The sequence below is a fragment of the Musca domestica genome, unplaced genomic scaffold (genome assembly GCF_030504385.1).
Source record: "Musca domestica strain aabys unplaced genomic scaffold, Musca_domestica.polishedcontigs.V.1.1 9, whole genome shotgun sequence".
NCBI classification, from domain to species: domain Eukaryota; kingdom Metazoa; phylum Arthropoda; class Insecta; order Diptera; family Muscidae; genus Musca; species Musca domestica.
In genome coordinates, this window is record NW_026712435.1 from 16,736,187 (window position 1) to 16,761,476 (window position 25,290).

Below are 25,290 nucleotides of genomic sequence, written 5' to 3' on the forward strand. Positions count from 1 at the left end.
ATATCTCACCCTCTACATCTTGGTACCATATATATATAACATGGTAGAATTAGGAAAGCATTGATTGATTTTTTTTTTTAAAATTACATATACGCTTGACATTATCTCTTTGTCAAAATATATATTCATTGTATTTACAGAATTCAGAGATGGGGATCTGTTTACAATTAACTTAAGTTTGATTGGATATTGTTATTTAAAATGAGGCTACCCAGAATTAGTTGTCCCATGAGTAGACACGTATTAGTATTGTTTACAAGATATTTTTATTAACAACATTATGTAATAAACATAAATTTTAAAATTTGATTTAAACTTTGTTTAAATGTGCAAATGCTTCCGACTGGTGTTTTAAATATTCTTTGCGACAATCCATATCATCGGCTGGACGGTTGTAAGGCAACCAAACGGGCTCACCAACAAAGTAACGCTTAGCTTTTACATAATTCTAAAATATGGTTTCATAAAAAAATTATTAAGAATGTTTAATCGAATGATTTGGTAAAACATACGTTAGCATCCAAAGTAAAACGATGATAAATTCCAGCAGGAATTATTATTAGGTCACCTTTGCTAACTGCAATGCGAATCCAATTTTCTTTGTCACTGGAAAAGTTTAAAATTTTTTCAATTACTTTTTCCATAAAATATATATTTTGCTCTCTTCCAGAATTCCTACAAGAATCTACTAGTTTTGCAATTTTTTCGATATCATTAGGGGAAAATCGGTTAGGTTATCGTAGTAAAAACTTTTACATTCTTGCAGTTCTGAAACAGACCATTTATTTGCATTTATCCAGCATGTCTGGAAAGAAATTAATTATGCATAAGGTAATGATACATAAACAGCTTGTCATCGTAGCATTGCATATTAATGTCAAATTATGAAGGAAAACAATGGCAGGATTAGAGTGCGCCTCTGACATCCCTTAATAATATTTCACTAAATATGCTATTCCATTAAGCCAAACTCATTATGTATTATCACCTGAACTGCTGTTGTTTTTTAAGACATCGGTATAAACTATATTTTTAAATGCCTCCACAGCTCAAAATACTTACTCTCGAACATCGAAGTATCCAGAGCCGTCCAACACCAAACGAATTTCCTCATCTGTGTGCAAATGTTCAGTAAAGAACGACTTCAATTTATTGGCATAATCGGGCAAACATTTTTCCGAACATGTAATCTAAAAATGTCGTTTTTTATAAATAGATTATGTGTTTTTGGCATTTTTACAGGGGTTCCTTTACCTCATCTTCGTAAGTATAATTGCGTTTCTGGCGTAGATCCACAAGCACTTTATCGTTTTGATAGTTATCAGCATCAATCTGCAATGATAGAAATTGTTAGAATTTACCATGGCGCAATAACAAGGTGTTCCTGCAAATTTTAAAAACCAAATGAAATGTCAAAATTTGTTTACAATTGTTGGCTATTTGTTTGTCCTTTGTTCTGTGATTTCAATCACAATCATGCATTTTGACATTACATTTGGTAGTCAGCTGGCTTGACAGGGGGACCTTATTCTTGGGCCATTGAATATACATTTGTCCATGACCTACGTAAGGTCGGCCAAAATGGTTGCTTTGGACAACAATTTGACAATAAACTTAGAATTTTTTGCCCTGCAATAAAATCCTGACGTCGTTTTCCATTATAATTTGACATTAATATGCCTAGCCATGACTAAGCTTTTTATGTAGTTGCACCCTAAGGTATTTATTGTTTTGAAAAATAAAAACAAAATATTTCAAAAACAATGATTGGAAGAAACGTAGATTGTTTAGCCATGGAATTGAAAGATTGGACACTCTGGATCCTATTTTTGAAATAAAATCCAGACACTTCATACATCTTTCCCTTTATTTAAGTCAATTTAAAAATAAGGAACAAATGTGAAATATTTGCCATAAAACTGTTGCATATAATTTTGAATAATTCTGACAGGAAGCGGGCTAAGCTTCAGAGCTGTATTTCTATAGTTTTACGAAGTTTTTCTACCTCCTTATTGTATCACGATGACGTATATATAATGTAGCTAAATCCATAAATTCATCTTTACCAAAACGTGGACCTGCACAGACAATTTTTTCTCATAAGCTGAAGTATCCATTACGAACTTCAAATACCAAATTTGAAACAATTCCGGCGAATAATGTCGCTAAAATAATCAAAATATCGAATATCGGGCGGTGCCGTTATATGAGGGCTATACGAAGACTTGGACCTGCGCATACAATTTTCAGTCTTAGACAATAGTATCCATTACGATCTTCAAATACCCAATTTGTAACAATTCCGGTCAATAATGTCGCTTAAATCACCAAAATACCGAATATCGGGAGGTGGCGTTATATGGGGGCTATACCAAAACGTGGATCTACATAGCCCAATTTCAATACCAAAAGTTCTGCAGACATAATATACATTTGAGTAAAAATTTATCAATCTACTTCATTTCGTTCGGAAGCTAGAGTGATTTTCACAGACGGAAGGACATAGAATATATGTAATTTGTGGGGTCAAAAATGTTTATTTCGAGGCGTTACAAACGGAATGACAAACTTAATATACCCTCCATACTATGGTGGAGGGTATAAAAATATGTACTTTTTCTGCTAGCTGTACGTCCATATCTAAGGAAGACTTAAAACCCCCAACTGTTCTAAAACTACAAGAATGTAAACATTTTTACTACGATAACCGATATTTCCCTTTATAATGTCGGAAAAAAATACAAAACTCGTAGATTTATGCAGGTTCTGGATGAGATCAATAATTTTTACAATAAAAAATGATAGCATTGGTCTACCTTTCAGATTGTCCCATGAAAAAAACATTGTTTCCGTTTTCAATTTCCAGAAAAAAAACATTGCTCTGTTCCTGTACCTGCAAGAATCTACTTTTTTGTGATTTTCTTCGATATCATAAAGGGAAAATCGGTTATCGTAGTAAAAACTTTTAAATTTTTTGCAGTTCTGGAACAGACCACATGATACAACAAGTAAGTATAAATCATATAATAGCATGTTTCCATTGAAAACCGAACAACGTTGTTCGCTCTCAGAATTACGTACACGAATTAACCCGTTCATACGGCACGATTCGTAATTCATAGTAAAATAACTCCTTTTCTCAAAAATTTTGTTTGTTGATTTTAATGGAAATTTATACGAAAATACATGAAATTATCACTAATACGAATAGAAGAAATTATTGTTTTCCTCCCAAAGATTTATTATACCATTAATTTTACAATTTTCATTCACGTTTTCAACTTTTTGTGTAAATGTTGACATTTTGAACATATTTTTGTGTTTTTCCATTTTTAAATTCTGCTGGAGAGACACTTGTCAAACATTTTTTCTGCCGATAGAAACATTTTGAAAATATTGCCTCTTTTGTTTGCAGTTTTCTGTTGAAATTTCAACTCGTGGACCAAATGCGTACCTCGAATGAGAGAGAAAACAAAATTTACTTTCGTTTGAATGTACATACGCCATTCAACATTGTAGTTTTCATTCATAATTTTCAGTTTTCCCAAAAATTTTTAAAATTTCATTAAATTTTTCTATTTTTAGTTTTTAAATGTCATAATTTATTTTTTTGATAAATGCTCTCATTTGTTAGGGATGGGACATATTTTTTCGTTGTTCTGAGAGTGATTTGATTTGAACAACGTACAAATATGAGTGTTCGCTCAGAAAATTTTGTGTGAAGAATTAGGTAGTTTTTTCATAGTTAAGGGTCAAACAACGAATAGAGAGCGAATCAAGTGCAGTGGAAACGCCACATAAATCATGGCAGAAGAATACAGATAGATGCATCAACGAATGGCAGCATTGATATGTCAAAAAAAAATTAAACGTTTTATTAAATATAGGTAGATTTTTATGTTTTCTTATGCGAGGTTATTATTTGGAGGTTATTATAATTCGCGTTTTCATTCAACATTTTCAATTCCAAAATTGGTTTGACAGTTCATTGTCCCAGCAGCTGTGTCGATGCGTCTACCTATATTCTTCTATCATGTTATAAATGAACGACGCAACTATGAAAGACAAGAAGCGTCGTTTGAACGAGTTAATTCGTGTACATAATATTCCCATCTCTGTCCCATATGTTAACGATGACACTACCATGTGATCGATATATATTATCTTTTTTTTATCGAAATTCCCCTCTGTGCCCTTGTTTTAACACTCACAATATTCGCATTCAATAAAAAACTATCGTAAATAATAACAATATGATGCACACATCCACACTTCATGAAGCCAACGAACATACCAGAAAATACTCCACACCGGTCTTCTTAAAGAGTTCATCAATTTCAATAAATTCGGGCGGATTGCGATGATGTTCCAAACGTTGATCGGTAGTTTCATTATCCATAAACCAAGCTTTGACCATTTTTTCCGAATATTATTATTTTCAACAAACAGAATTAAGAACTGTGTAGGACTGATACGGACTAGACACTGAAAGAGTTTATTAGTTTATGTTTGCCCAATTCGTTCAACAGATGATAACCTTTCACAGCGAACAGAGATGCCATATTAACTGCGAGATATGGGATGGAAACTACTGTTAGTTTCTGGTTTGATCTGTCTGCCATGGAATTGCCAGTTGCAAACACAAAATGTAACGGATATGAAAGTACCATCATAAAACATATTGTATTGGAAACAAATGTCATAACAACCTCTGAACGGTATCGTGTAATTAAATATTTAAAAATCATTAAAAGTCTGTTGACAAAGACATAGAAGTGTAAAGATAGGACAAGACAGAGTCAAGATATGGTAACCCTGTGAAAATACCTCTGTTGTTACGATATCATAACAACATAGTTACCAATTTTAACTGATTTAAACCGCTAAGGCAATGTGCAAATTTTCGTAAAAGTCCATGGAATAGAATTTTGAAGTCAAAATTTTGGATTTTTCAAATTTTTATTTGTTATCCGTTTCTGTAATTGTGGTTTTTATATTAACATGTTACTGCCATGAGCAGTTACTCTATGTATTGTAGACACAAACCATTTCTCAAAATGCATTTTGTCTAGTCTTTACCATTTTAGGTCTTTGCTGTTGAAGAACCTGCAAGAATCTACTAGCCATGGTACAATGAAGAGAACGTAGGCTAACTTCGAAAAAATTGCAAGTATAGAGGTCTACCTGTTTGGCTTGTAATGTCAGAATTAGTATCAAAACAATAAAAAATCAAACAACTTGTTGCATTTATTTTGAATAAATAATTGAAAAAACGCGATAAATGAGTGAAAGGTCAACACTTCTTTTCAAAATCATGTACTATATACCTCTAAAGGATTATTTCGCTATAAAAACTCTAGATTTTGTCGATGCATACGTTGAAAGAAACATTTTGGAAACACCCGAATTTGAATATTTTCTGAACAATTTGTTTGTTATTGAAAAGAAAACAAATACATAAACAAATAAAGATGACATATTAAGCCAAGAAAATAAAAAAAATTAAAATCATATGGTATTATAGCCCTACCTTGATATCATTGTACCATGCTACTAGCTCTAAAATCATAATGAAAAATCGGTTGTAAAAATTTTTTACTTTTGCTCTGTTCAAGTACTATTGCTCTGTTCCAGTACCTGCAAGAAAACACTAGTTTTGTAATTTTTTTTTTCGATATCATAAAGAGAAAATCGGTTATCGTAGTAAAAACTAATGCTATTACACTTTCAATCACGTTGTTTGCTCTCAGAATTAGGTACACGAATTAACCCGTTCATACGGCACAATTCGTAATTCATAGTAAAATAATTCGTTTTTTCAAAAATTTTGTTTGTTGATTTTAATGGGAATTTATACTAAAATACATTAAATTCTCACGAATATGAATAGAAGATATGATTGTTTTTCTCCCAAAGATTTATTATATCATTAATTTTTAAAAATTTCATTCACGTTTTCAACTTTTTGTGTAAATGTTGACATTTTGAACATATTTTTGTATTTTTCTATTTTTAAATTCTGCTGGACAGACACTTGTCAAACATTTTTTCTGCCGATACAAACATTTTAAAAATATTGCCCCTTTTGTTTCCAGGAAATTTCAACTCGTGGACAAAATGCGTACCTCGAATGAGAGAGAAAACAAAATTTACTATCGTTTGAATGTATATACGCCATTTAACATTGTAGTTTTAATTCATAATTTTCAGTCTTCCCAAAAATTTTCAAAATTTCATTAAATTCTTTTATTTTCAATTTTAAAGTGTCATAATTTATTTTTTCGATCAATGCTTTCATTTGTTAGGGATGGGACATATTTTCCGTTGTTCTGAGAGTGGTTTGATTTGAACAATGTATAGGAAATTCGCTCAGGAAATGTTGTGTGAAGAATTTGGTAGTTTTTTCATAGTTAAGGGTCAAACGACGAATAGAGTGCGAATCAAGTGCAGTGGAAATGCCACATAAGATGTCTATATTTGTTCTGTTCCTGAACCTGCCAGAATCTACTATTTTCGAATAAAGTATACATTTTGCAGGCTTTTTTCAATATTTTTGATGTTTACAAGTTTCGAATAAAGTATACATTTTGCAGGCTTTTTTCAATATTTTTGATGTTTACAAGTACTGTACCTGAAATATGCTCACCCTCCCGAGAGTAGTAGAAAAATACAAATGCATGTACCTGAAATATGCTCACCCTCCCGAGAGTAGTAGAAAAATACAATTGTTTATTTATTATTTTTAATAATTAATTCGTATTGTAGTTAGGTATTAAAAACAGTTTCACACGAAAGTTGTGGTCCATTTTACAGCTAAATATAATCCAATGGTCAGCCAAAATGCTAGACTTCTTCCCTGTCCAAAACTCTCTTCTTATGCAAATTTCGTGTCGATCGGTTTTCAATTGTGACCAGTATAATGTTCAGTCCGTTAGAACCCCTGACCCTAACCCTGCCCCATGCTAAATTTCGTGAGGATCGGACGATAATTGCGACCTGCATATAATACCCTCAACAATTAGGGTGCAAGCACATAAAAAGCTTGAAGTCAAGGCTAGGCATATTAATGTCAAGTTATAATGGATAACGACGGCAGGATTTTGTACCATGCATATAAGTTAGATCCTTACGTGATAAGGTATCAAAAAAAATTTGGATCAACGTGATCCTTACGCGACACTTTGTCAAAAAGGGCTCGCGATTTAATGTTATCCTGTAAGTTGCAATTATCGAAATTGCACTTACCGCTGTCTTTTATTACGCGTCACTTTATCAAAAAGGATCGCGGACTACTTTTGATCCTGTAAGTTGCAATTATCGAAATTGAACTTACTGCCGCTTTTATTATTAAAACCACGATTTTTCTATTTATTAAAATCAACTTTATTGGTTGGCTGCTGATCAAAGAGTGTCTTAAAAACTACATTACAATATTCGAGTAAGAATTAAATTTTAAAATTAATTTGCCTATTTAACAAAATTATTTTCCATGAAATCATGCCACTCTGTTGTTTAAAATTTAGTTGCTGTTACCAAAAACAATTCTTATTAATTTCGTCTACACGCGTAAAGCATTGCATGGGTTGACGAAGTCAACTACCGGAAATGCATTTTTTGGGTTCATTAAAATTAATCGGAATTTGATGTTGGGAAAATATTTGGAGCAGACAAACGTCTGCAATGCAGATTCATGAGAATTGATTGCTTTGGAATAATTATTAATAAAAGAAACTATACTTTATTGGATTAACAACTTATTGTGTGTTAACTTATATGTTCCTTGGTATAATTAGGAAGATAACATCATGCAATTATATAATTGATTTTTTTCTTTCAAAATAATACAATTGACAACATCTCTTTGTGAAAATATATAATCATAAATAAATACATTGTATATAATACAATTTAGAGGTGGGGAATCTGTTTTTAACGAAGTTAAGTTTGACAATGTAATTATTATTTGAAATGAGGTAACCTACAATTAATTGTAACATGAGTTGGCACTTGTTAGTATTTTTATACCCTCCACCTTAAAAAACAGGGGATATTAATTTTGTTATTCCGTTTGTAACACCCCTTAATATTCGTCGTAGACCCCATAAAGTATATGTACAGGGTGAGATGAAAAAACTGCAACCAACATTAGTCTGCAGTCATTTCTAAGCCACTCATCCGAAAGCTGTTAAAATTATTCCAGTGACCGGTAATTTTATTCTTTACAAGCGTACAAAAACATTTTGGTGAGAATTTTCTAGAAAAAAACTTATTCGTGATGGAATTCAAGCGTGATAGTGTGATTTCTTTATATTTGGCTGGAAAACAACAGGTGGCAATCGTTAGAGCACTCTAGCATTTAAATGTGAATAAATCTTTTGTGTCTCGTACCATAGTCATAGCGTAGCCCGACGTCAAAGAAGTCGACGGAAGTAAACAGCAACATCAGCAGAAATGGTTCGAAAAGTAAATAAGCGACTTGATCGAAACCCGCGTCGCAGTGGCCGAAAAATGGTTCGTGAGCTGAACATATCGCAATATTCCATTCGGCAAGTATTGAAAACTGAGCTCGGGGTAAAGCCATTGAAATGCCAAAAAGTGCAAGAACTTACACCGCAACAGAAAGAAAATAGACTCAAAAGAGCTATAGAGTTGCTTCGCTTGGCCGAAAGTGGTGAACTGCCGAATTTGGTTTTCTGCGATGAGAAAACATTCGTTGTCCAGCAGTTTGTAAACAAACCAAATGATCCGCTCGTGTTTACTTGCCAAAGAGGTCAGCTGAAAATGTGCACCTTCGGTTGGCCACCAGAACTCAAGCGCCGGTCAAGGTGATGGTGTGGGCCGCCATAACAGCCGATGGTCGCTCTCCGCTCGTATTAATCGACCGTGGCATCAGAATAAATGCCGAATATTATAGCGAAAATATTCTGGAGGGTGTATTAAAGCCTTGAACGCAACAATTTGGTGCAGACCTTGGACATTCCAACCGGACTCAGCACCATCGCACTCAGCACGCGCCACCCAAGAATGGTTACAAAATGAGGTTCCTCGCACAATGGCCACCAACATTTCCGAATACCAATCCCTTGGACTATTGTGTCTGGAAAGCAAGGTTGACACTAAAAAATACCAAAGTGCCGATCATCTTAAGCAAGCGCTTCTCCGGGAATGGGCCGAAATACCTCAAAGCAACATTCGGGCAGCGTGTGACGGTTTCATTGGCCGTTCGAATGCCATAATTCCTGTCAAAGGTAACCAATTTGAACAAATCTAAACTTATTCTAAAATCTGATGCTATTTCCGATATTTTTTGCTTTCATTCAATAGATTTAAAAAAATGTGAAAATTATGGCTTTTGACTTTGTTGCAGTTTTTTTATAAAAAATAAAATTCAAAGTTGATTTAACGATGTCCGTATGCCTGTCTGTTGAAATCACGATACAGCCCACATTATTTGACATAAAGCTTCAACATTTGGCAGAACAATTTGTATTGTGTCTCGGATGGTTGGTATTGAAAATGAGATATATTGGTCAACGTTTTGGTATAGTCCCCTTATAACGGTACCTCCCGATATTCGGTATTTTGATGATATTCGCCACATATTTCCACGGATTTGTTTAAAAATTGGTATTTGTAGGTCATAATACGTTCTAGCTTCGGTGGCGGAACATAGTATATATAGGCCCATAGGCCCCATATAATGATACCCACCGATATTCGGAATTTTAATAATCCTAGTCACATTTACCACGAAACTTTTTCAAATTTGGTATTTAAGACGATTAGGTAGATGACAATCCTTGAAGAATATACAATTGTCTATAGAGGTTAACGTTTTGATATGGCCCCCGTATATCGACCTCACCCAGTTTATGATTTTTTGAAAAGTTTAACAGTATTATTCAAACGATCTTACTGGTATTTGTAGTTTAGAGTGGAACACGTTTGAATTCAGATACTTTTATATGAAAATATTTTCTTTACCCAATGGTGGAGGGTATTACAAGTTCGGCCCAGCCGAACTTAATGTTTTTTTACTTGTTTACAATGTATTTTTATTAACATCTGTTCCAGCACCGACAAGAATCGACAAGTTTTGGAACTTTTGTCGATATCGAGAAAATCGGTGTAAATTTTTACATTCTTGCACTTCTGGAACAGATAATCAGATTTGAATTAAACTTTGTTTAAATGGGCAAATCCTTGCGACTGGTGTTTTAAATACTCTCTGCGACAATCCATATCATCAGCTGGTCGGTTGTAAGCCAACCAAACGGGTCCACCAACAAAGTAACGCTTAGCTTTTATATAATTCTAAAAGATGGTTTCATAAAAAAAATTACTTAGAATGTTTAATTCATGGTAGAATTAAGAAGGTAGAGTCATGCAAACATATGTTTACAATTTTTTTCAAAATTATTCGTTTTTTTTTTCAAAATTATTATTATACACGGAAATCAGAGATGGGAACCTCTTTTTATTCAGTGAAATTTGACAAGGTAAATTACAGAAAATGCAGAGATGGATATGCTTATTTGAAATTACTTTACATTCTTAATTTTACCATGGTTTAATTGAATTATTAGGTAAAACATACGTTGGCGTCCAAAGTAAAACGATGATATAATCCAGCAGGAATAATGATTAACTCGCCTTTGGTAGCTGCAATCCGAATCCAATTATCTTTGTCACTGGAAGGGTTTACATTTTTTTAAATTATTTTTTCCCATAAAATATATATGTTTATATACATTTATTCAGCCGGTCAGGAAAAAAATATATAATTATATTTAAAGCATGCTCATGCGATTAAGGTAATAATGCATATACAGCTTGGAATGGTAGCACTGCATATTAATGCGGACCGGACATGCCTTTATAGTATGTCACCAAATATACCATGCCTTTGTAGCCAAGCTGCTTATGCCAACTTAACTTTTTTTAAGAAATCGATAAAAACGATATTTTTAAATGCATCCACAGCTTCGAATACTCACTCTCTAACATCGAAGTATCCCGAGCCATCCAAGACCAAACGAATTTCATCATCGGTGTGCAAATGTTCAGTGTAGAACGACTTCAATTTATTGGCATAGTCGGGTAAACATTCTTCCGAACATGCAATCTGAAAATGCCGTTTTTATACCCCCCACCATAGTATGGAGGGTATATTAAGATTGTCATTCCGTTTGTAACACTTCGAAATATAAATTTTAGACCACACCAATTCTTTATCAGCATAAAATTCTATGTCGATTTAACGATGACCACCCGTCCGTCTGTGGAAATCACTCTAGCTTCCGAACGAAATGAAGAAGGTTGATAAAATTTTACTCAAGTATATTATGTATGCAGGACTTTTGGTATTGAAAATGGGCCATGTAGGTCAACTTTTTGGTATAGCCCCCACAGGTACCTACCAATTTTCGGTATTTTGGTGATTTAAGCGACATTATTCACCGGAATTGTTTAATATTTGGTATTTGAAGTTCCTAATGGATATTACAGCCCATGACAGAAAATTGTCTGTGCAGGTCCACGTCTTCGCATAGACCCCCCCCCCCCCCCCCCATATGACGGTACCTCCCTATTTTCGGTATTTTGATGATTTAAGCGACAATATTCACCGGAATTGCTTCAAATTTGGTATTTGATTTTCGTAATGGATACTACAGCCTAAGACAGAAAATTGTCTGTTCAGGTCCACGTCTTCGCATAGCCCCCCACATAACGGTACTTCCCGATATTCGGTATTTTGATGATTTTAGGAATTCACCGGAATTGTTTCAAATTTGGTATTTGAATTGCGTAATGGATACTACAGCATATGACAGGAGATTGTCTGTGCAAGTTCATGTTTTGGTATAGCCCCCATATAATGGTATCCCCCTATATTCGGTATTTTAGCTACATTATTCACCGATATTTTGTTTTTTTTTTTTTTCAAGTTTCGCTTTTAAATATTGTAATGGCTTATGACAAAAGTTGCCTATGCAGGTCCACGTCATCGTATAGACCCAAATATAAAGGCTACATGCGGTATTTTTAAGATTTTAACAGAATTTTTAACAGATTTTATTTTTTGAAATTTTCCAAATTCGTTCCAACTGGTGGAGGGTATTCAAAGTTCGGCCCGGTCGAACTTATAGTTTTTTTTAAATGTTTATAAATATATTGTGTGTAGTCGGCATTTTTACAGGTGTTTCTCCTTTACCTCATCTTCGTAAGTATAATTGCGTTTCTTACGTAGATCCTGAAGCACTTTATCGTTTTGATAGTTATCAGCATCAATCTGCAATTATAGAAATTGTTAGAATAAAAAGGTGTTCCTGCATTTTAAAGAAAACCAGATGAAATATCAAAATTTGTTTACAATTGTTGGCTATTGGTTTTGTGATTTCAATCACAATCATGCATTTTTACATTACATTTGCTAGTCAGCTGGCCTGGTAGGAGGACCTTATACTTGGGCCATGGAATATACATTTGTCCAAGGCGCTAAGAATTGAGAAGCTATAGGTACGGTTTTAGAAGATTGCATTTCGACCGGAGCATTTCCTGTAACAATTTCAATAGTTTTATCATCAATAGAGGGTGGGATGTCCGAGCCAAAATATTTGGCAGCGTTGTGTGGCTGAGCCACAGCTGGTGAATTTAAACTGATCAAATCATCACCAGGTACAAAAACTGAGGATTTCTTTCGTTTCGGAGATCCATCCAGGAATTGAAAATGATTAAACTTTTTTTTCAAAATTCTGATGCTTTAAAAATGCTTCGTCGAAAACCTTCTTCAAAGCTGCTAATTCAGTTTTAGACTCTTCCTTAATTTCTAAGGGCCTACAATCAAGACATGCCCAACGTAAACCACATTTTTCGCGATCAATAAGAACGTCAAAATGGCGGCCATTAGGACCGGCACATTTTAAATGTTCATGCTTATCGCATAGCCAACATGTTAGTAAACGTTTATTAAAATTAGTAATTTTACAATTTTTATTCGAGCACTCCATGTTAATTCGAAATATTAAAGGAAACAGTGTGTTAGAGAAATAGTGTAATAATCAATTTACAGTAACAGCCTAAAAGTATGTTCAGGAAAGCTAATTTAATATTTTATACGTACAGGACAGCAAAAGGGAATCAGGCACAAACGTCAAAAACAAAAGAAATAACACTACGTTGTAAATAACAAACACAGAAAAGAATATTAAAAGACCAAAAAAAAAAAAAATTATCAACGCGCACAAAATTAAATTTTGTAAAATAGTATAAAAACACTATATTTCACAAAAACTTCACACTTTTGCAAACTATTGAAATGTATATATTAAAAGAATCACAATTTAAAACTTCTAAAGACACAATAACTGCGAAAATTTAATTAAATTTTTATTTGTTTGACGACACACAGAAAAAAACACTTGCATGCGAGCAGAGTTGCCAGGGTTATATCAGTTATATGAGCGTTATTTTCTGTAATTTACCTCGTCAAATTTCACTGCAAAGAAAGCAGGTTCCCATCTCTGATTTGTGTATGTACAATGGATTTGTAAATACACATTTTGACAATGAGATGTTGTCAAATGAATAATTTTGAAAAAAAAAATTGTAAACATATGATTGCATGACTTTACCTTCTTAATTCTATCATGAGTTGCTTAGAGATTGCTTAGAAGTTCTTGCACTATTGTGATTTGTTTCTCTTGGACTTTCAAATCACAATATGCCTTTTAACGACAATCTTGGTTGTTATTGTTATTTTCGAATAAACCTTTATCTCTATTGATATCACTATGAACAAGATTTCATTATCTACTTCGATAGTTTCTGAACTATCGTTACATACAGGGTGAGTTGAAAAAACTGCAACCAACGTTAGACTGTTGTCATTTCTAAGCTACTTATTCCAGTGACAACTCATTAGAATATTGTTTACAAGCGTACAATAGCATTTTGGTGAGAATTTTCCAGAAAAAAAGTTATTCGTGATGGAATTAAAGCGTGATAGTGTGATTTCGTTATATTTGGCTGGAAAACCACAAGTGGCTGCCGTTAGAGCACTCAACCATTTGAATGTGAATAAATCTTTTGTGTCTCGTACCATAGCCATAGCGTAGCCCGACGTCAAGGAAATGGACAGAAGAAAACAGCAACATCAGCAGAAATGGTTGGAAAGTAAAGAAGCGACTTGATCGGAAGCCGCGTCGCAGTGGCCGAAAAATGGCTCGTGAGCTGAACACATAGCAATATTCCATTCGGCAAATATTAAAAATTGAGCTCGGGGTAAAGCCATTGAAATTCCAAAAAGTGCAAGAACTTACACCGCAACAAAAAGAAAATAGAATCAAAAGAGCTAATGAGTTGCTTCGCTTGGCCGAAAGTGGTGAACTGCCGAATTTGGTTTTCTCCGATGAGAAAACATTTGTTGTCCAGCAGTTTGTAAACAAACAAAATTATCGTATTTACTTGCCAAAGAGGTCAGCTGAAAATGTGCACCTTCGGTTGGCCACCAGAACTCAAGTGCCGGCCATGGTGATGGTGTTGGCCGCCATAACAGCCGTTGGTCACTCTTCGCTCGTATTAATCGACCGTGGCATCAGAAAAAATGCCGAATATTATGGCGAACATGTTCTGGAGGGTGTATTAAAGCCTTGGGCACGCAAATATTTTGGCCGCAGACCTTGGACATTCCGACAGGATTTAGCAGCATCGAACTCAGCACGAGCGCCCCCCAAGAATGGTTAAAAAATGAGGTTCCTCGTTCCATTTCCAACGCACAATGGCCACCAAAATCTCCGGATACCAATCCGTTGGACTATTGTGTCTGGAGTATTTTGGAAACCAAGGTTGGCACTAAAAAAATACCAAAGTGTCGATCACCTCAAGCAAGCGCTTCGCCGGGAATGGGCCAAAATCCGCAGAGCAACATTCGGGCAGCGTGTGACGGTTTCATTGGCCGTTCGAAGGCCATAATTCCTTAAGTCATCGGCCTGCTTCTTCGGAAATGAACAAAGAAGCCTAGGGCCAAAATCGAAATAAGTCAACCTAAAACTCCGTTGTTCCTATACGAAGAAGCCAGCCGATGACTTAACCCAGTCAGAGAAACGCTTTATGTATTCACACCTTAACTATTATAGCCATTCTACTACAAGGTAGCGCAAAAATAAACTTCCGATGTTTTTTTTTTTGGCTGTAATTAAAAAAAATGAAAAACTTTAACTCTTCTTCTTTTTATTTGGTCCTTTAGTTTTTTTACATCAAGAATACGAGAATACGATGTCATGTAAATGGCCGCCGCCTCAGTTTATTGTCATTTGAGCCATTTTTATGACATTTTCTATCACTTTGACCAGAAATTCCGGCAATAGGTCCTTCTTCCTTCTTGACAGATAGAAATGAGATATATCGTTCCACGTTTTGGTATAGATAGATTTTTGCCGGATTTTTTTTTACGAATTTGTCTAAAAATTTATATTTGTAGGTCATAATGAGTTCTAGCTCCGGTGGCGAAACATTGCATGTATAGTTCCACGGCTTTGTATAGCCCTCAAACTCGACATTCGGTATTTTGATGATTTTTGCCACATTGTTCCACGGATTTGTTTAATATTGGTATTTGTAGGTCATAATGGGTTCTAGCTGCGGTGGCATAGCATCGTATGTTTAGGGTGAGATATAAAAAACTGCAACAAAGTCAAAAGCCATAATTTTCACTTTTTTTTAATTTATTGAATGAAAGCAAAAAATGTCGGAAATAGCATCAAATTTTAGAATAAGTTTAGATTTGTTCGAATTGGTCACCTTTGTCACGAATTATGGCCTTCAAACGGCCAATGAAACCGTCACACGCTGCCTGAATGTTTAATACACCTTCCAGAATATTTTGGCGATAATATTCGGCATTTATTCTGATGCCACGGTCGATTAATATAAGCGGAGAGCGACCATCGGCTGTTATGGCGGCCCATACCATCAGTTCTGGTGGCCAACCGAAGGTGCACATTTTCAACTGACCTCTTTGGCAAGTAAACACGATCATTTTGTTTGTTCACAAACTGCTGGACAACGAATGTTTTCTCATCGGAGAAAACCAAATTCGGCAGTTCACCACATTCGGCCAAGCGAAACAACTCATTAGCTCTTTTGAGTCTATTTTCTTTCCGGTGCGGTGAACGTTCTTGCCCTTTTTGGAATTTAAATGGCTTTACCAGGAGCTCATTTTTCAATATTTGCTGAATGGAATATTTGCGATATGTTCAGCTCACGAGCCATTTTTCGGCCACTACGACGCGGGTTTCGATCAAGTCGCTTATTTACTTTTCGAACCATTTCTGCCGATGTTGTTGTTTACTTCCATCGACTTGCTTGACGTCGGGCTACGCTATGGCTATAGTACGAGCAACAAAAGATTTATTCACATTTAAATGCTGGAGTGCTCTAACAATAGCCACTTGTGGTTTTTCAGCCAAATATAAAGAAATCACACTATCACGCTTAAATTCCATCACGAATAACTTTTTTTTTCTTCAAAATTCGAACCAAAATGCTTTTGAACGCTTCTAAACAATATAATAAGCTGTCACTGAAATAATTTTAACAGCTATCGGACGAGTGGCTTGAAGCTGGTTGCAGTTTTTTCATCTCACCCTGTATAGTTCCACGTTTTCGTATAGCCCCCACATTTTTCCACGAAGTTGTCTAAAAATTGGTATTTGTAGTTCTTAATGGGTTCAGGCTCCGGTGCCAGAACATTGAGTATCTAGGTCCATGTTTTCATATAGCGCACATCTAACGATACCCACCAATATTCGGTATTTTGATAATACTAGTCATATTTACCCACGAAATTGTTTCAAATTTGGTATTTAAGAAGATTTGGTAGATGACAAGCCTTGGAGTATAAAATCGTTTACAGAGGTTTCCGTTTTGGTATGGCCCCCCTACAACGGCCTCGCCCACTTTATGGTTTTCTGAAACACGTTTGAATTCAGATACTTTTATAGAATACTGTTTTCTTTACCCAAAGGTGGATGGTATTAAAAGTTCGGCCCGGCCTTAAATAACTTAATGTTTTTTTTACTTGTTTTTGCGATAAATGTATGTTGTATGGTAGATGTACTAAATTATATGGTAAAAAGTGACCATATAATTACCATATGTATTGTTCTTTCAAAATATGGTTGTAGCAATGAATTTTGTCTCTGCGTGCAGAGACATCCAATGCAGAGACATCCAATAAAAAAATGTCCCATATGTGGACGATGACACTGTCAAGAGATGGATACATATTTTTTTTTGTCGAAATCCCTCTCTGTACCCCTGTTCCTTAGTACAATATGATGCCTTAATAACAATATGATGCACACATTCACACTTCATGAAGCCAACGAACATACCAGAAAATGCTCCACACCAGTTTTCTTAAAAAGTTCACCACTTGCAATCAATTCAGGCGGATTACGATGATGCTCCAAACATTGATCGGTAGTTTCATTGTCCATAAACCAAGCTTTGAGCATTTTTTCGAATATTATCTTCAACAAACAGTATTGAGAACTGTGTAGGGCTGATATGGGATAGATACTGAAAGAGTTGATTAGTTTGTGTTTGCCCACAATCCAGTGTTGCCACCTCATGTGTAATTACACATGTTGTGTGTAATTTGTTGTTGCATGTGTGAACCATGTGCAATTAGTGGCATGTGTAATTTATAGTTTTACTATTTTGAACACTTTTTTTATGATCCTTCCCTTCTCAAATGCTACTGCAAAAATAATATTTAGCTGATGAGCTTTGGGAAAGGCAGGAAGTTAAGCTGGGAATACATAAAGCGCTTATTTGGCTGGGTTAAGTCATCGGCTGGAAATGAACAAAGGAGCCTAGGGCTAAAATCGAACTAGGTCAACCTAAAACTCCTTTGTTCATCTACGAAGAAGCCAGCCGATGACTTAAGCCAGCCAAATATGCGCTTTATGTATTTCCAGCCTTAGTATGATTCTCATGTACTGGAGAATATTCGACACCTAAATTGTTTGATTTTCACCAAAATTGTCATAGCAAATAAGCTACAAGAGCCAAGTGATCATTCTCTTCGCCGGGATGAATTCATGATATTGGAAATGATCAGCAAATATTGCAAAGCTGTCAGTTTCGTTTTGAATAACACTACTCTCTGTAACAGAGAGTAATATGAACATAAGGAGTCAATAGGGGAATACTCCAGACTTAGGTTATAGAATATTTAGCACTTTGCAAAATTGTAAAACTAGAAACACGCACAATTATATTTTTAATATCCTACATCACATGGTGGTAAGCATGGTACAATGAAGAGAAGGTAGGCCAACTTTGAAAAAATTGCAAGTATAGAGGTCTACTTGTTTGGCTTGTAATGTCAGAATTAGTATCAAAACAATAAAAAATCAAAGTTGTTTGATTGATTGATTTTGAATAAATAATTGAAAACCGCGATAATTGAATGAAAGGTCAACACTTCTTTTCAAAATCATGTACTACATATCTTTACAGGATTATTTCGCTACAAAAACTCTAGATTTTGTCGATGCATACGTTGAAATAAACATTTTGAAAACATCCGAATTTGAATATTTTCTGAACAATTTTTTTGTTATTGAAAAGAAAACACATACATAAACAAATAAAGATGAGATATTAAGCCAAGAAAATAAAAAAATTAAAATCATATGGTAGTTCTGCCCTACCTTGATATCATTGTACCATGCAAGTATTGAGGTCTACCTGTTTGGCTTGTAATGTCAGAATTAGTATCAAAACAATAAAAAATCAAACAACTTGTTGCATTTATTTTGAATAAATAATTGAAAACCGCGAAAACTGAATGAAAGGTCAACACTTCTTTTCAAAACCAGGTTCTATATATCTCTAAAGGATTATTTCGCTACAAAAACTCTAGATTTTGTCAATGCATACGATGAAATAAACATTTTGAAAACACCCGAATTTGAATGTTTTCTGAACAATTTTTTTGTTATTGAAAAGAAAACACATACATAAACAAATAAAGATGACATATTAAGCCAAGAAAATAAAAAAAATTAAAATCATATGGTATCATAGCCCTACCTTCTCTTCATTGTACTATGTCTTTGTGCATTTGTTTGTAACATGGAGAAGGAGCCGAGATCTTGTTACTTTTGAGGATCTCTTATAGAATCACTTTCTGAGTCGATTTATGCATGTCAATCCATCTGATACCAGATATCAGATACAGCCAAGAAACACCTCTGGCAAATTTTATCAAGATCGCTTCAGATTTGGATGCAGCTCCCATATATATCTTCAACCGATTTCGGGTTAATTGTGAACCAAATGGCCAATATCTCTCGAAATTTTGGTACATCCGAACGAATTCAATGCAGAAGCAAGTACAACAATGATATCTGATAACAATGATATTTGGTCCCAGAGCTCAGAAATACCCATGGCAAATTTTATCGAGAACGGCTAAGATTTGGATATAGCTACCATATATCCTTAATCCGATTTCAGGTTTATTGTGCAAATAATGGCTAATATCAGCTCAAATGGAGTGAGTTTCGGAACGTACGTTTCCATTTTAATGGAACTCGGCTCCGATATATGGATATTTTCTTAATATAATCCTTCTCGAAGTGATACTCTAAAAAATGTCTCCGTCAAATTTAGTGAAAATCGATTTAGAATTGGATATGCCTCCCATATATTAGTTCCCTCTGAAACCAAACTATAGATGCTCTAAAGCCGATCATCTACTTCACATAAATTCTTTTTTTTTACTGGAGCTCTACTAAATATGCATAGTGGTGTAGGATATCATATAGTCGATCCCGACCGACTTATGACTTTTCCTTACTGGTTTAGTTATAACTTATTCTATAAATTTTATATAAAATGCATTTTAGTTTGTTAGTTTTTGGGCCGGCCGAACTTTGAATACCCTCCACCATTTGGAACTAATTTGGAAATTTTCAAAAAATGAAATCTGTTAAAAATTCTGTTAAAATTTTAGAATATAGCCGTTATATTGGGGTCTATACGACGTGGACCTACATAGGCATTGTTTGTTATAAGCCATTACGATATTCAAATTCGAAACTTGAAATTAACAGTGAATAATGTAGCTAAAATCATCAAAATACCGTAAATCGGGAGGTACCGTTATATCGCAGCTATACGAAGACCTTGACCTGCATAAACAATTTTCTTTCACCCACGAACTCTAAATGCGTAATTTGAAACTACTCCGTAGAATAATGACGCTAAAATCATGAAAATACCGAATATAGGGAGGTACCGTTATAGGGGGGCTATACGAAGACGTGGACCTGTACATACAAATTTCTGTCATAAGCGTTAGTATCAATTACGAACTTCAAATGTCAAATTTGAAACAATTCCGGTGAATAATGTCGCTAAAATCGTCAGAATACCGAATATAGGGAGTTAGCGTTGTATGGCGGCTATACGGAGACGTGGACCTGCAAAGACAATTTTCTGTCTTAGGCTGTAGTATCCATTTCGGACTTCAAATACCAAATTTGAAACAATTCCGGTGAATAATGTCGCTAAAATAATCAAAATACCGAATATCGGGAGGTACCGTTATATGAGGGCTATTCGGAAACGTGGACCTACATGACCCATTTACGAACTGCCTACTGGCAGAATAAATATGTGTGCAAAATTTTAGCCTTCTATCTCAATTCGTTCGAAAGATAGGTTGATTACAACAGACAGACGGACAGCGCTAAATCGACTTAGCATTTTACGTTGGGTCTGACGTGAGTATTTCGAGGAGTTACAAACGGAATGACGACACAGTTAATTTACCCTCCATAGTATAGTGGAGGGTATAAAAATACTTTTATTAAAAAATGTGCAATATTATCACCCTCCGCGTGTAATACGCAGCATCCTTGGTGGCAACACTGCCACAATCGCAATTCGTACAACAGATGATAACCTTTCACGGTGAACAGAGATGCCATACTAACTGCAAGATATGGGATGGAAACTACTGTTAGTTTGTGGTTTGGTCTGTCTGCCATGGCATTGCCAGATGCAACCAAAAAATGTAACGGATATGAAAGTACAATCAGAAAACATATTATATTAGAAACAAATATCATAACAAGCTCTGAACGGCATCGTGTAAGAAAATATTTAAAAATCGATTAAACGCCTGTTCCAGAAACCAGAACTACATGCATTGAAATTGTTCTCGATATCATAAAGGAAAAATTGGTTATCCTAGTCAGATTTTTACATTCTCGCAAGTTTTGGAACAGACCAAAAATTGTTAACCTTTTATTTTTACAATGCAATGTTCACCTGTAATATGCTTACCATACGAATGCATGACTGTACACTGCCCACACCCCACAAATATTCATAGAAAAAATACAATTGTTTTTTTTTTGTGTTTTTTTTTATTATTTTTAATAATTAATTCTTTTTATAAACTTAAGACTTAAAATTAAAAATATTTTGTGTTCATTAGATGTTGATTTTAGGATTTTTACTTAAAGTTGTTGTTTTGTTGCTGTTGTTATAGTTCCTTACATTTGCCTGCTGTCAAATCGATACAAATCTTATCTTCTCATCATCTCTTTTTTCCTATTCAAACTTTGGTTTAACTTAAAGTTGATGTTGTTTTTTTTGAAGTTATCTTTGTTTTATTTTAATAAATAAATTTTAAATAGAAAAAACTGTAACTTAAACAATTATTTGTGGTGGCTTCAAAGAGAAGGGTGCAATGTCCTCATAACAGTCCTCGATGGTGAAGTGGACTTTTGGGCGTGGCCAGATCGATGGGTGGTGCCGTTTTTTTGTTCTTCAGAAACGCGTAACGCGTGAGATGGTACAACAAATGATACACAAAATATCGACGCAAATATAAATTAAAGAGAAACGAAAGTGAAATTTAAATTAAAAAATGCTGATTTACACAGACGGACACACGGCCACACCGACTGCCATCAACAGCAGTTTGGGATGTTATTTTTTGTTGTTGGGAGGTTGGTTGATAGTAACATACATTGCATAAAGATTTGTTGAAGGTGTTGTTGTTGTTGTTTTTTTTTTATAGAGATTGTTGCCACCAAGAACGTTGTTATCTAGCGGCTACAGAGATTTTAGGCTTAGCCGTAAGCTCTACATTTGCGGGGTTGGAGGTGTAACACCTTACATGCTCTTTTCGATCTTGATGAGTTCAGCAATACCATCGTACATTTCCTTGACGGCTTGGTATTCGGTGAGACCCATGCGGCGCTTGTTGGAGATATCGTAGATACCACCTTCGGCTTCGGTGTGTTCACCACGGGTACCGCGGACTTGCAAGTTGTATTTGCCGGCGATTTCTTCCAATTTAGCCAAGTTGGCGCCCAATTTGGGTACCTTGATGTGCACGGAGGCACGGATGGTGGTGCCCAAGTTGGTGGGGCAGAAGGTCAAGAAGCCCAAACGGTCATCGTGGCTGAAGGGAATGCGCTTTTCAATTTCGTTGACAGCGGTGACCAAGCGTTTGTATACTTCACCCAAATCACCACCCTTTTGCATGGAGATGATGCGCAAGTGATCTTCTTCGTTGCACCAGACCAAGAAGGTCTTGTTGTCATTGTGGTAGATACCACGGCCAGAGGGCCAGAAGCGGCAGGCATTGGCAGATTGCAAGAAGCGATCACCTTCCTTGAACAAGAAGTGATCATCGATCAATTGTTGTTGAACGGCCTTGTCCATGCCAGTCAAGGGGTAGAATTTACCCTTCAATTCACCTTCCAAACCAGACAAGGTGCTGGAGACCTTCTCTTCCATTTCCTTGTATTGGGCTTCGGTCAAGCAGGGGTTGAAGGGATAACCTTGCATGGAGCGACCGCAACGGACACGGGTGGAGATGACGAATTCATTGTTGGGGTCCAAGTTGGCGAAGCTGTTGACATCACCGAAATCACTGGCAGGGTGCTTGTCGGTCTTCTTGAAACCACCATGGTAGTCTTCAATGATGGGATCGAACAAATCGGCGAATACTGTGTAGGCTTCAGCATCGGGGGCATAGATACCAACACCGGAATCGTGGTTTTCCAAACCAGATTGGATGCAGTCCAACAAAGTGGAACCGAAAGTTGGGGTCTTCTTGTTCTTTAGGTTATCGAAGACTTCCTTGGTCAAGTACTTCTTCAACAAAGACTTGGAGTTGGAGGCTTGGAGCTTGGCGAAGCCTTCTTCCAATTTGGTAAGAACAGCAGCATCAACCATGGTGTCTTCTTTGCTGTAACGATAAAAGGGGGGAAAAGCAAACAAAATTAGTCTAAATTTATAAAAGTAGCAATAAAGGTTAATTCTAAAGATGTGGCTTACAAAAAGTTGCATTTGGACCAATTGCAATAGGCAATAGAAAGTGTTGAAGTTTTGAGTTGATTTTGAAAGAAATTATCTTCAAATTTTCTTTGTATCATTTGTGATTGATAACGACAAATTCGTAATATTGATTTCATTTTAGTTTTTTCTTTTCTATGCTAAAAATAAGTTGGATATTAGAGAATTGCCAGAAGAAACATATTTCAAATTAGAATAAATTTTCTTATTTTTAAATATTTAGGTTGAATCTCCGGCCAGTTGCAAAAAAATCTCTGAAAATTATATTGCATGATATTTTTGGAGCAGCATTTCCCCTGTTGTCAAAAAAATGCAAAGTGCGTGAATTCCTGTTGTATTACTCATCGCCACGAAAAACTGTTATCCACCATTTATGTGTGTTGAAAATTATTCCTGGGTTTCTGGAAAAAGGGTGTTTTGTTCGGCTAGCCGGCTTGGAAGAAAACGAACGCACGAAGGTGGTGTGCCGACAAAAATAATTGTGGCGGGCCACACGTGACATGCGCTTGTCCAATGAGTGAGTGAGTGAGTGTCTATATACCATCTAATGGTATATAGAACAATTACATAGATAGCTATGTACAGGAAAATTGTATATTCATGCATGCAGAGATAACAAAAATGTGTGTATATCCTTGCGAAACATAAATGCCGGCATGGGTGGGAGTTGGTTGTTCCTAACTTCGGGGGTGAGTGACTAAAAAAAGCAAACCAAACCAAAAATGCAAAGACACAACAAACAAAGGCGTTGACGGACGTCGCCACGACGCAAACAACAACTTTTTTTGGTCATTTTCCGTTTTCCTTTCCTTTGATATTTGTGAGACCGGCAACAGGGACTGTTGCTACTTTTTATGCATTTTCAGCACGCGAGTATCAAATCATACATCCCCCCCATATGTGGCGTCCACAAACGTGTCACTTCTTGATGAGTAAGACCATGTTCGGGAAATGTGAGAGTGGGTGGTTTTCTATTATAATTTGAAAACCTTAAATCTGCTGGTAACTGGGGAGGGTGGTTCGTTAACCTTATGCCTACATGTGACGTCAGTCGTCTAGTTTTCATCCCCCTGCCTCCCATTCATGAGTCAATGGCGTGCCAATAATTTTTTTTTAAGGATATTCAATTAGTTTATGGGCGTATTTACGAAAGAAGACAAGCAGCAGGCAATAAAGTTTGGCTAACAATCAACATTATTAGAATAATTGTCCATATCCCATACTTGAGCTCGTGACTTTTTTTTAGATTTTATCTGCACGAGACTGTCGCATAATTTAATTGTTTCTGTTGTAAAAATCCTGCCTTATGTCAAATTAAAAGCGATTACTATGTTTGTTAATAAATGAATGGCAATGTCACATAAACACCGGAACGCTTTTTAACGAGTGTAGGCTTTTTTGCCATGTGTTAGCACAGTTTAAGTTTTGTTGTATTCAATGTAGTCGCGTCGGGACAATGAACTGTCAAATCAATTTTGAAATTGAAAATTTTGAATGAAAAAATATTCAAATTCATTAAAATTTCACAACAATCTTAGATTGGCGTCGTATAAGAAAACATAAAAAACTATTTATTTTTGAAAAGACATTTTAAACATTTTGACATATAAATGTCCCCAAGTGTTGATGCATCTACCTGTATTATTCTACCATGGTTGTATTTCCCAATAAACTTTTTTTAATTAATCCCTATTCGCATTGCAAAGTTCACAGAGTATTTTTTCTGAAAGATGGGCGAAGAAAAAGGTGAGATTTACCCTCCCTCTTCTTACCCTAGAACTCCTATTTAATAAATGTAAATTTTGAACGTGTGAATAGGGAGAATCTTTGTTCTCTGTGTTCGTTTTGGACAAAGTTGATTATTTAAATGTATTTTCCTTAAACGCTTAATTTAAC

The 25,290-nt window shown here is 35.3% G+C and overlaps 3 protein-coding genes across 6 annotated transcripts in view; all 3 read right to left on the reverse strand.

Annotated features, from left to right (window-relative positions):
- Positions 1-247: 247 nt before the first annotated feature.
- Positions 248-4,501, reverse strand: LOC101898383 (acireductone dioxygenase). Its single transcript, XM_059131803.1, has 5 exons — positions 4,295-4,501; positions 1,255-1,332; positions 1,063-1,190; positions 513-606; positions 248-448 (listed from the first exon to the last, which is right to left on the reverse strand). The coding sequence occupies exons 1-5, from the start codon at positions 4,415-4,417 to the stop codon at positions 311-313; spliced, it is 561 nt and encodes a 186-aa protein (XP_058987786.1). The 5' UTR covers positions 4,418-4,501; the 3' UTR covers positions 248-310.
- A 5,443-nt stretch (positions 4,502-9,944) lies between these two features.
- On the reverse strand, positions 9,945-17,603 carry LOC101898211 (acireductone dioxygenase-like). Of its 2 annotated transcripts, none has more exons than XM_005188047.4 (5): positions 17,397-17,603; positions 12,215-12,292; positions 10,998-11,125; positions 10,598-10,691; positions 9,945-10,314 (listed from the first exon to the last, which is right to left on the reverse strand). In XM_005188047.4, the coding sequence occupies exons 1-5, from the start codon at positions 17,517-17,519 to the stop codon at positions 10,177-10,179; spliced, it is 561 nt and encodes a 186-aa protein (XP_005188104.2). In that variant the 5' UTR covers positions 17,520-17,603; the 3' UTR covers positions 9,945-10,176. The 2 variants fall into 2 exon arrangements, with proteins under 2 accessions (XP_005188104.2, XP_058987681.1); XM_059131698.1 differs by lacking the exon at positions 17,397-17,603 and adding an exon at positions 13,485-13,631.
- A 4,066-nt stretch (positions 17,604-21,669) lies between these two features.
- LOC101897700 (arginine kinase 1) overlaps positions 21,670-25,290 on the reverse strand; it is a 50,711-nt gene continuing 47,090 nt past the window's right edge. For all 3 annotated transcript variants that reach the window (XM_011296089.3, XM_059131768.1, XM_059131767.1), the window contains exon 2: positions 21,670-23,287. In XM_011296089.3, coding sequence (XP_011294391.3) covers positions 22,204-23,287 — 1,084 coding nt within the window. In that variant the 3' untranslated portion in view covers positions 21,670-22,203. The remainder of the gene's footprint in view (positions 23,288-25,290) is intronic.